General features: G+C 34.5%; 1 protein-coding gene across 5 annotated transcripts in view; it reads left to right on the top strand.

The window, feature by feature from the left end:
* Positions 1-13,104, top strand: part of NBEA (neurobeachin) — a 625,086-nt gene that overhangs the window by 226,467 nt on the left and 385,515 nt on the right. For all 5 annotated transcript variants that reach the window (XM_055142057.1, XM_055142054.1, XM_055142047.1 and 2 more), the window contains one exon: positions 5,968-6,406. In XM_055142057.1, the coding sequence (XP_054998032.1) occupies positions 5,968-6,406 (439 nt within the window). The remainder of the gene's footprint in view (positions 1-5,967; positions 6,407-13,104) is intronic.

Below are 13,104 nucleotides of genomic sequence, written 5' to 3'. Positions count from 1 at the left end.
TCATACTATTCTATGAGTTTCTTAACCTTCAGAATTCTATCTTCCTTTAAAGGAGCACAAAAAGTCATTTACCAGACATAATAAAATTTAAGTCATCCACTGTATCACTGTATCACTGTCATCCTGTTTTTCTTCGATTGACTAGAGCAGGCACCAGTAACATCTCTATTCCTCCCAGCACTGAGGTTTTAGCAGCGTCTCCTTACTCATCTTTCCCAATCATTGGAGGCCCTTTCAGGATCAGGGGAATGAGACCTATCATTACTGTTTTTGGCTAATTGAACTCTGGACTCTTGACTCAACTCATCCAGTAAGAAAATATTAAGCATGATGGAGGATATTAAAGATAGGTGGGACAAAAATATAATCCACAGGAAAAAGAGACTATGGCACCCATAGAGATGGTGGAATTATCACATGAAGACATAAAAGCAGGGACTTTATTATGTCTTTTTCTCTTTACATTTGTGTAGTTTGTAGTGCTTAACTTAATAAAAAAGTTGAGAAAGCTTTTTTTTTTTAATGGCTAATGTGAATTTGTTCAAGATGTTTTTTAATTTAAAAACAAAAGTTAACACACTGAATAAAAAAAGGAAGAATTTAACAAACTCATTGGAAGTTTTATTTTTTAAGCAGCTTTTACTTTTCTTATTTTAATTTATATTATTGTAGTTTAGGTAATGTGATCATACCAATGTTAGCATTCATATATTTTTGTGCAAAGTTACTGTACCTCACTGTCCTGAAAGTATCAAATATTCCCTGCCAGTGTCCTGTGATACTTCTAGCTTGATTTTTCACCTCCCACACCCCTTTCTGCTCTTCCTACACTGCGTCGTTGCGTGGTAATACAGTTTTGTAATCTAAGGCCAAGGATTTGTCACTGTTCAGTACTATCTGTTCTCTCTCTTGTTTCTGCGCTACTTTCCACAGCTCAATAAGATCATCTGGTATTTGGCCTTCTCCCTCTGATTTATTACATTTACCATGAAATCCTTGAGTTTCATCCAAGGTGTAGCAAACAACATGATTTTATCTTTTCTGATATCTGCATACTATTCCATTGTGGATATGTAATAACACAATGTTGTTTTATCCATTTATCTGTCATTGACATTTTTCCTATATCCTAGCACAGCATCATGCTAAGCAGAGCATCAAATATTGGAAGGCATTATATTAATGTTTTTGTAAGAATGAATGCCAAGAATTGGAACTTTTGGGTCTTATGGGAACTATATTCTTACCTTTTTTGAGGAATGAATCTCTATACTGTTTTCCATCGATACTTAACTAGAAAGCATTCTCTGTAACAGTAGTAAATGAGGGCTTTTTTTTTTTCGTTTTACCAAATCTCAAACACTTTTTTTTTTATTTCTAATTTTTGTTTTGTTTGTTTTTGTTTGGGGGTCATACCTAGTGGTGCTTAGGGATAACTCCTGGGTTTTTCACTCAGAGGTCATTCCTGGTGGTACTCGGGCGACCATATAGGATGCTAGGTATCAGACCTCACTCAGCCACTTGTAAGGCAAACACCCTGCCTGCTATACTATCACTCCAGCCCCAGAGGTTTTAAAGATGAAAAGTTAAAATAGTATCTTTGGGTAAGATTAGCATTAAATTAGTATTTGCATAACAAAGGATGCAGTAAGCAGAATTTTGTGAAACCACCCCTGACCCCAGACTTTCCTAATGTAGTCAACAGACATAATTCCTGAGGCAATACATAGAGTAGATTTTACTTCTATTATTAGTTTATATAACACTATTGCCTTTAAGAAAAGGTGATTATTCAAGTAACCCTGACTAATCTCACATGGACTTGAGAAGTATAGAGGGTTTTCTCAAGTTGGAACTCAGAAACACACGGAGTATGAGAAGTTTTAAAAGATCAGGGGGCAACACCCACTGTTGCTCAAGGGCTATGCCTAGCTTGTTTCTCCCATCCCATTCCTGGTGGTGTTCTGGGATCACATGGTGCCAGGAATCTGCCCCGGCCTCCTGCATGCAAAGCATGTGTTCCAGCTCTTTGAGCTGTCTCCTACTACATGAGGGATTTGACAGGAAAGAAACAAGGGAGGTGACCCTGCAATAGCAGCAATACTGCCTAGTTCACAACCAACCGGTAAATGAGGGGATATCAGTCCTATAGCAAGAAGAAACTGTATTCCTCCACTAACAGGAGTTTGCATCTGGTTTTCAAATTAGGTAATGGATCTTAGTTTTGATTTGCTTAATGTGGTAGATGAACACATTTGGTTCAAGGACACCTAGCAAGAGAGAGGCATCTGGTCTCCGACTGCCTGGTTCTGAGAACTTTCAGATCAGTGAGACTAATGTTTCTGCTTTGTTTGCTGACATGGGCTATTGCTAAGAACTTGCTGAAAACCATTAAAAAGTTTTTATTCTGCTGTCAGTGATGTAACCTGCATAGATACAATCACTTTTTATTTCTCTGCTGTTTATGTTTAACTTTCTGTTTAATTCACATGTATGTAAACTAAGCTAAATTTTTTGCTGATGTTATTGAAAGCATTTCTGGCCAAGATGTAATTGTATAGTAAGTGTCTTGGCTATTGATCTGTTTATTTTCATTTATTACTGGATTTTTTAATTGATTCATTACTGTAAAAATTCCATAAATTTTAGTGCACACTTTTATAGTATTTATTTTTTAATGAAAATCAGTTAAATAGAAAAAGAAAATGAAATATGGAAGCATACACGGGCTGTGCTCAAGGAATATATTCCTGGAGGTGTTTAGGTAACTAGATGCCATGCCAGTATCAAATTGGAGTTGTTAGAATGCAAGGCAAGTACCCTAATCCCCATGATATCCCTTCAGCCTTTTTTTTAATTTTTTATTCCTGAAAATACGTTATTTCATCAACTTTCAAAGTTTCTGTGTCGTCTGTTTGAGTGTTCTCATAGTACATGAGTATACTTACCTTGACCAATAGATAAAAATATCCCAAGATTTTATTGATTTAAAATTTATTTATTTTATATATATTCATTATTTTCCCAAACAAATCATTTCTTTTACTGATTTCTTCCTTGGTTAGTGATCTATCATAATTCTATTTTTCCCTTCAAGCTAGATACCTGAGAATTATGATTCTTTTCCTTTTATTTCTAATACTATTATTTATGCTAATATTTTAAGTTGCACCATTCTATAAAGCATTATGAACTGATTCTTTACCTTTTACATTTTTCCTTTGCAATGCCTATAGTGTTATTGAAATTAATCTTCTCAGTACTTTTATTTTTGTGTCACACCTGACCATGCACAGGGGTTACTCCTGACTTTGTACAAGAATTACTCCTAGCGGTGCTTGGGGGACCATATGGGAACTTGGGTCAGCTACATGCCAGGCAAATGCTCTACCCACTGTACTATTGCTCCAGCCCCTTCTCAATACTTTTTAACTGTTATTTCAGGCTGTAGGCTTGGGAACAAAAGAACAAATTTTTTTTTTTTTTTTGCTTTTTGGGTCACACCCAGCGATGCTCAGGGGTTAATCCTGGCTTTGCACTCAGGAATTACTCCTGAAGGTGCTTGGGGGACCATATGGGATGCCGGGGATTGAACCCGGGTCAGCCGCGTACAAGGCAAATGCCCTACCCGCTGTGCTATCGCTCCGGCCCCCAAAAAGAACAAATATAAACTCATCACAATGGTCATCCAGTGTAATAGTACAATATTGTTCATATTACACCTTTCTTTTTTTTTAATGAGTAGCATCCTTTTCTACAAAAAGCAAGGCTAAAATCTGCTTAATAAGCGTGAGGAAATTGCCATTTAACACTGAATTATGAGAGATGTGTGTCCACTTTTGTTAGTTTAAATGAACATTGTGTATTGGAAAGGCTGAATGACATGAAGATGTTGTTTACAAGTTAATGTGTACATTTAGTACAATTTTAATCATAAAAATGATGTGAACAAAACCAGAAATGCATTTTCTTTAAAATTTTTGAGAAAATTATTCTGAAATTAATTTGGTAACTTTAATAAATTCAAATTTTCAGTAAACTTCAATTTTATGGCATTTAAAAATAAAATACTTTCTAATAGACACTAAGATTTGGATGCTTTTACTAAAGAACTCCCTATATAATATCTTAATTATTTTAGCACATTAGTATAAAAATTTCAGGAAGTTTTAATCCCATAGGACAACAGTATTATCAGTGCAACTTTTCTTAGAGTTTTCCCTGCCTGGTAATTTCACCAAAGGTTTTGTTAGATGTCTTTTAAAATCCAAAACATAAACGACTGTAAAACTACCTCCAGATTCTAGTAACAAATTTTCAAAACAGAGAAGCAATAAAATATAAAACATTGACAGCAACAAAAATATTAATGGCAGTTTTATAGGACTAATAGATTATAAGAACTCACTTGAGGACATCTTGGAAGTAATTTAGATTACTGTTGTTATTAAAAAGTTTAACCTTAAATATGAAAAGAAGTGCAAATGACTACCATTTGTTATCTTATTTACATTTTGCATAACCTATGAGTAATTTACATGTGTCTTATTTTCTTTATATATAACTTTCATTTTTTTTTTTCTCCTTTGATCAGTCAGCTCTGCTCAGGACTTGCTCTTAGCTTTGTACTCAGGGATCTTCCTGGTAGGGCTCACGAGACCGTATGGGGTACTGGAGATCAAAACTGGGTTGGCCACTTGCAAACCAAGCACCCTACACACTGTGCTATATCTCTCTAGCCACATCAATGTTTTTCTTAAGGCCTATTAGTATACATAGATCAGACATATTTTTCATGACAGCATTTATTAGTAGCTTTTTATTTCGTAGCCATTATATTGAATCATATAGTGAGATTTGCTAGGAATTTCCATTTTATAGATTTATTTCAATTGGCAATATTATATATATTTCACATGTTTATGTCTACATAGATATTTTATATCTAAATATAGGCATTTATAACTATACTTTTTATTCACTTTTTGCGAATTATACCCAATTTACAAAATAATGGCCATGACACTTCTAAAATATTTATAAAGGAACATGTAGGTTACAATAGAAGAGGACATTATTCTACAAAATATTTATCCTTTTTAACTAATCATTTTACTTACCTTATGCAGTTAGCTCTTCAGAATTTTATGAATTATGTGTATGTAATTTTAATGTAAAATATTAATAGCTAAAATATTTTAATTTGATATTTAAATTACTGTTCAAGGAGATACCCAAAAAGGTATAAAATGACTTTTTTAAAGGAAGAAATGTGTAAGAATTTTTTGTATGCTTTATAGTTAGGAACAAAGAATATAGAGAGAACTTTTTCATTATTAACATTTATTTGTATTTAAGTTTCTGTATTCGGTTTCTTTTGAAATTGTTTCTCCATGTTTATAATGTCATCAGATTTTAAATGCCAGATGATTTATAAAGCAACAGACTGAAAGATAAGTCAGCAGGCTGAGTGCATGCTTTGCTTGTGAGAGGCCTGGGTTCAGTCCTAGCCACTGCATCATCCCGGAAGCAGTGCAGGGAGTATTCCTGAGCTCAACTGGAGTAGCCCCAAAACAAAATGAAATGGTTCTCTGTTAATGCTTATTGACCAAATGATACTTGTATTTGGACAATAAGTTTGACAAAACCATATTGCTATGTACATACATTTAGTAGAAATTTTTGCTGTTGAGGGCTAAAGAGATGATTCAGAAGGTAAGGCACTTGTCTTGTGGCCAACCTGGGTTCGATCCCTGGCATTCCGCATGATCACCAGAGCGCACCAGGAGTGATCTGTGTGTGCAGATGCAAGAGTAAGCCCTGGTACAGCTGGGCTTTGCCTCCAAACAAACAGAAAAGTAGCTTTTTATATGTTTTTATTTTCCGTAATATGTGAGAATATTTTATTAATGATACTGGATTTTATTTGTGAGTCTTTTTATTCTAAATCAGTTTCTTTCGTTACAGAGACACCTGCTGCATTTCCAGACACTGTTAAGGACAAAGAAACACCGACTCCAGGTGAAGAAATTCCAGTAGAAAGTTCGATTCCTCATACAGATTCGGGAATTGGAGAGGAACAAGTGGCAAGCATCCTGAATGGGGCAGAATTAGAGCCTAGCGCAGGCCCAGATGCCATGAGTGAACTGCTCTCTACTTTGTCATCTGAAGTCAAAAAATCCCAAGAAAGCTTAACTGAAAACCCCAGTGAAATACTGAAGCCAGCCCCATCCATATCCAGCATTAGTCAAACCAAAGGCATCAATGTAAAGGAAATACTAAAGAGTCTCGTGGCTGCCCCAGTTGAAATAACAGAGTGTGGCCCTGAGCCTATCCCGTACCCAGATCCAGCTCTGAAAAGAGAAGCGCAAGCTATTCTTCCTATGCAGTTTCATTCCTTCGACAGGTGCGTGCCAAACTTAATGTTCTCAGGGCTCATAAAATAAAAAGATTAATTTATTTAATTTGAAAATATTACAAGGGTCTTGAAATTTGTATTAAAATATTTAGGAGTGTTTTGGAGGGAGGAGTCATATAGGCATACTGTAGGCAGTGCTCAGGGTTTACTCCTGACTCTGTTCTAGGAACCACTCTTGGCAGTGCTTAGGGGTGCTGGGGATCGAACTTGGGTCAGGCACATGAAAGGCAAACATCTTACCTGCTGTACTATTTCTCTAGCTCCGAATATGTAGTTTTATATTATAAAGAATATCAAGGTGCAAGGTTAAATTAATTGCACTCATATAAATGCCTTACATGAATAAATCTCAAAACAAGGTGTTTTTATGTGATATATACACATTGAAGTGGAAATAAGGAAATGCGAGTTATGATTCAAAACCATCATTTAATGACTCCAATACATTCAGACATTTCTTTTTTTGGCTTAATTCTCCTGTGATTAAATATGTGAGTGGACAGGTGAATATCTAGTGTCTAATCTAGTTCTAAAATTCCATTATAATATTATGGAAAGTAAAATAGTGGGTAATGAAAATAGCTTCCATTATGTAGTGAAACTTTTTAGTGCAAGTATAAGGGAACATTTTTCATTATGCACAGTCCTTTTTCTTAGGAAAATTGAGGCATTAATGTAAGCTATATTTTGAGGCATGCATTGAGTAAAGATTACTGAAAAATTTTAGCCTTCAAAATTTTACAGTATATTTACATTTAAATGTTAAATCTTACAAGGAACTTTAAATTATGAACAATGATTCTTTAAATCCTAATGTATAAAATATTTTAAACAAGTGACTTGTATATAAACTACATCCAATTTTAAAAAATGCCTGCAGTATTAGAAAATAATTTAGATAGTTTCTAATTATTGACCTAGTGCTATGACACCGGGATTGAAAAAGTTTCAGTGATATTAATATGTTATTTTGTGAAGAATGTAGTTCTTTACCTTCTGAGTTAGACCATTATTGACATTTAAAACACTTTTTCCCCTATAAAACCCTGCATGTGTATGAGAAGTAGCTAGTTGTTTGTTTTGTGGAAACAATCAAATTAAGAAATCAAATGATTCCCAAACTGTATTATCCAACATATGTCTATGTAGTCAAAATTTCATGTCTGTTTCATATTATTTTCTCATAAACCATTAGACTTCTCTTTTCCAAACCCAACACTATGATTTTTTGGTGCTTACGGGTACAGAGGTAGGACAGTAAAGCCATTTTCTTCTAGAATAAATCATCCTTATCATACATAAAAATATTTCAAACTTACTCTGCAAACATTTTAAACAGTGCTGTATGAGAATCTCATGAACACCTATGGTAAAAGTAAACATGGCATGAATCATGTCAGGTATAAAGATGATTAAAATCAAATCTGCTTTCTATACATTTAATATATAAAATATATACATATATAAAATACATATATGTGTTTACAAGAAATAGTTATTTAAGACAAAATGTGTTGTGTCAGTTTTTAAAAGCTAAAATGGAGTGACCACACAGTGTAAGAAAATACTTCCTTTAAAACTAATTTGTAGTAACTATTTTCTAGGATATTTATTTTGTTGTTATTTCAGTGTTCCATATTACCATTTTATATTAATGTCTTCTATTTTATCTATTTGGCTTATGTCCCCAGAAATTGTTATTTGCATTTGTGACGTAAATATGTATCTGTAAAATTATATAACTACCTATAAATAAATATAGTAACTTAATTTAGGTTCATGAAGTTTTGTCTTATTTAATCTTTACTCACATTTAAGTTTTGTTCAACTGAAAATTAGGATTTTCAAATGAGAATTTTGAAAAATAAAGATTGAAATATTTTGAACTTGGACTATTGTTAGAACAGATTTTTTTCATTAAAACTTAACAAAGCAGTTACCCATGTGCAGGTTCTCCTCAAAATGAATCATGCTTTTGAGAATTCGGCTTTAGAAAAATAGAGAACTTTTCATTTGTTCCTGATAGCATTTATGCAAAATAGAGCACGTGGAATCACTTTTGTAAATTACATAAGTAGGAATGAGATCGAGGTACACAAAGCATATTTGAGTGCTTTTTAGGAAAGGGCTCTCCAGCATAGTTTAATGTATGCAGTTGCTCCGGTACTATCAAATGTAAATGATGAGGTGATATTGATGAAAGGAGGGGATTGAGGTCTCTGGGGGCGCCGGTGACGGATTGAACAGAAGCGGCCTTGCACTGTGCGTAACTCAAGTCTGTCGTCTTCACCGCTCAAAGCCATAATGGGAGGTGGCAGACTGAAATGAGTTGCCACGGCAAAGAGTATTATTTTTGAAATGCTTTCACACAAATCACTAGGCCCTGCATACAACTTAGTTTCATGCTTTAATGTCATCAGGAGGCACAAATTGGTGTGTCTAATTGTTTGCCACCTGCCAGCAAAATGAGCTGCCAGCGAGCCAGACGGGTTTGATTGTCTGTCAGCTATTCAATAGATTGAGAGTGACAACATCAAAAATTTAACTTGAAACTCGGGAGCTTTGAGCAGCTTTTCTGAGGCATCATCCCCACCAGTGCTTCTGGACAACTGCATTTTTCAATTATGTTTCTAATATATTGCTACCATTTGCCTTATCTGTCTTAAGCTGCCTATAATTATATTATAAAGTATATAAACATATTTCTGAAGCACTGAAGTATGAAACCCAAGTTATGACATGTCTTTTAACATCAGACTGAACTCTTGGAAAATAGGAATCAAGGTGACAAGCTATAGAAAGCCAAGTCTCAAAGACTACCAGTTTCAGACACAGAATTATCCTGGGTCTTACTCCACCAATAATGTATTTTTCTTGTTTGTCTTAAGCTGGAACATAGATATAAACTCAGTGGCTCATTTCTTTGTAACAAATCATAGTTCCTATAATATTACACAGTCTAGTAGAAGTCACCTGGGATTTTACTTTTGTTAGCCAGTAGTTTATTGGTTTTCTTTGTGCCGATAGGCTAACAGTACATTCATTGTACTTATTCTAGATTTTGAATTTATAAATAACTTCCTTAAACTACCAAATAGGGTGTTTCATCTCACTTAGGATGGAGTATTGATAAATTTAAGTGTCTTGAAATTTTTAATACCATTTTTTAGGTAAATTGCAGCATCCTATGTTAGAAATATTTCTACTTAAGCCTTTTTTCCCTTTTGTATTATCTCTTATCAGATTGTATACTGAAATTTATAGTCATATCTACACAGGTGCATATTCTTTTTCTTCAACTTCTTCCGGTTACCTATTTAAACTAAAAGAATTTGCCTGTGATTTCTCCAAGTGGTCCTTAACAGCTGTATTTTTGTGAATTGTTAAGTACTGAACCTCTGAGAGGTGCTCTAGTACTATTCTATGGTCAAAGAAAACCATCTGAATAGAAAAACTGAAAATGTGAAGCTATTATCAGCTTTACTAATATTATGACTTCATAAAGCAAAGAGAAATATGTTTGTTTTTAACAGAAACTCGTAGTACTATGAGAGAACTCAAATTAAGTTACACTCACCTAAAAAATTCTCTCTACTGATGAATTCTACACACCTATGATTTATAAGTAGTCTAATTGAGCTATGCTTTTATTTAAGAATCACTTTTTAGGCAGTTGTTTTCTATAAAAACACTAAATCTCTATCTCTGTCTCTAGACTTTAAAGTAAAAGGTTAATATAGTTTGTTGATATTGTTGACTTGTTTTAATATTCACTGTCACTGTCACTGTCATCCCGTTGCCCATCTATTTGCTCAAGCAGGCACTAGTAACGAATCCATCGTGAGACTTGTTGTTACTGTTTTTGGCATAGCGAATATGCCATGGGTAGTTTGCCAGGCTCTGCCATGCAAGCGAGATACTCTCGGTAGCTTGCCAGGCTCTCTGAAAGGGGTGGAGGAATCAAACTCGGGTTGGCCAGTTTTAATATTATGAGAGTTATATATATATAAAATATGTAATACAGTTATTTCTTATAGAAATAGTGGTACTGAATTGTGATATTTAAATAATATGAAGCCTTCATATCATAGAGCCTAAAGTGTAAGCTCAGTCTAGGTATTTATGTTTTAAAATAGACATTTTCAATATTAGCATTAGGGATGACAATTTGAGTTAATAATAACTATAGTAGTGATGATGTGATTCTCTTTTATTAATTTAAACCATAAATTTCAATTTCTGGTTTTTTTTCAAATTTTGAAAAATTTTAATTATATGCCCTAAATTATGCACAAATAAATGTAAGCCAGATTTTAAAACTGCTAATCTTTACAGCTCAGATTCTCTTTGTCTTAACACTGAAATTTCAGGTTTGATTGTATTTGAGTACCCTGGGAGTGGAGCGATAGCACAGTGGGTAGGGCATTTGCCTTGTACGCGGCCTACTGGGTTTGATTCCTCTGTCGCTCTCTGAGAGCCTGGCAAGTTACCAAGAGTATCCACCCGCATGGCAGAGCCTGGCAAGCTATCCATGACATGTTTGAAATGCCAAAATCAGTAACAAGAAGTCTCACAATGGAGACGTTACTGGTACCCAGTCTATGAAAAACAGGATGACAGTGCTACAGTGCAATCCTGGGAATATTTGGTTTAAGATCAATTGTTACACAGTGTAGTTTTGACCAAGCGTGGTGTACCCTCAATGTCCCACTGTTGTTCTTTTGTCTCTTATAACGTTCACACATTTTAATAAACTAAAAATGGTACATTTCTTTTAAAGTATAAATCAATAAAATAATTGATCTGCATACAGATCAGTTTCTGTCTGGGATGAATGGAGATGTTATTGGCACCCACTTGAGTAAATTGATGAGCAACGGGATGACACTGTTACAGTGATTCTAAATATTTTACAGAGGGCTGGAGCGAGAGCACAGCGGGGAGGGCGTTTGCCTTGCACGCGGCCGACCCGGGTTCGATCCCCGGCATCCCATATGGTCCCCCAAGCATTGCCAGGAGCAATTCCTGAGTGCAGAGCCAGGAGTAACCCCTGAGCATCACTGGGTGTGACCCAAAAAGCAAAATAAATAAATAAATAAATAAATAAATAAATAAATATTTTACAAAACAGACCAACAAAATGTAGTTGCCTCTTGATTTCTGATGAAATGCAGTGAGTAAATTGTGACATCACATTAAAATCAGTAGCAACTGTTTTCTCCAATTTTTTTTTTCCTTCAAGATACGTGTTTGAGATCCTCAACAGATGGGAGTTGTAATCTAGAAATTAGGAAAACTGTTAATTGTGGGTCTTTTTGTCATTTGTTATGTAGCCTTATTTTTTTTTTGGCTCCCCAAGATTCAACTTCCCAACATGTAGAATAATGTGTTCATTATTTTAATATATTCTGTAAATCTATCATGTATAAAAGAGTTTCACAATCCTGTAGTAGATGAGATAGTTTTGTATTCAGTCTCATAAAAGTCGCCAGTGGCTGTAAAGTATCACGCAACCCGGAGATTCTTCACGGTCCCGTGGAGGCTCCACAAGTGGCTAATTTTGAACTTGACTGGACTATATATACCTCAAAAGATATAATTTGCCCTTTTCAAACGTATCGCCTCCTTTTGTGGCAATGGTGGGGAATATTTTTCATGAAAAGGGCCATTTGGATATTTGTAACATCATTCAAGGGCCACACAATAGAGACAGATAGGCCACAGGCAGCCATCGCTGTGCACTCGTGTCTGTTCTCTCATGTACAGCCCGACCACATGATTCCTCACCCCTGCTTTAGGGTCTTACCTCTCTCAAGTAGATTCCTTCAGACCTCCTAACTCACCTCATTATTTTCATATGTTCCTCTTAATGTACTACTAAATCACCCAGAGACATTTTTTCTCAAATGAAAAAACTGATCAAGATTCTGAACTAATTTTGTATTATTATTATTATTATTATTATTATTATTATTATTATTATACATTAGGTTGTAAACTTAGCAGTTTAGAAGAGAAAGTCCTCATTTTCTTTTCTTTTTTTTCACCAACTGTTAGAATCTATTGGCAGTTTCTTCATTCCACTCTTTGGTTGCATTTCTTTTTCTGTTGAACTTTTTATTGAACTTTAAAAAAAATTCTGTTAGCTTATTCCTGCTGATCCTTTCACTCATCGCTGATAATGTATATCCTTTGTATTCCCAGGAGATCCTGCCTGGAATTCTGATTAGAAGAATTATTGAAATTAATTGTACAGTTGATTTGTCTGTCTCTTTTATTTTCATCATGTGTCTCATTAGGTATGACTTATGTATTCCCTATACTTGTTGATGTGCAGTTTTATTTCCTTAACCTGTGAGTTTGCAGTGTTACAGAAATGAGAGAGCAGAAAGAATAAAGTGATTTCTAGTTGGTTTCATGTAATTTTATAAAACTCACTTGCTTTAATGTATCATGATGTAGGAACACATTTCTGACTATTATCACTTTTCATACTTAGAACAGATAATTAAGTAGTATTTTTACTGTACTTATATTAACTAGTTGACATATATTCCTAAACGTAGAACTTAACCTCATTCTTTGGTGATGTATCTCTTTTTTTAGCATTAAGTAGAATATAGTGGTTATCGAATTTATGACTCAGCTCATACCTTTTTCATTAACTATAGAGTCCCCTACTGAGA

The sequence above is a fragment of the Sorex araneus genome, chromosome 1, assembly GCF_027595985.1.
Source record: "Sorex araneus isolate mSorAra2 chromosome 1, mSorAra2.pri, whole genome shotgun sequence".
In the NCBI taxonomy this organism is placed as follows: Eukaryota; Metazoa; Chordata; class Mammalia; order Eulipotyphla; family Soricidae; genus Sorex; species Sorex araneus.
The sequence above is the reverse complement of the archived record's forward strand: the minus strand, read 5'-3'. Positions and strand labels throughout refer to the sequence as shown.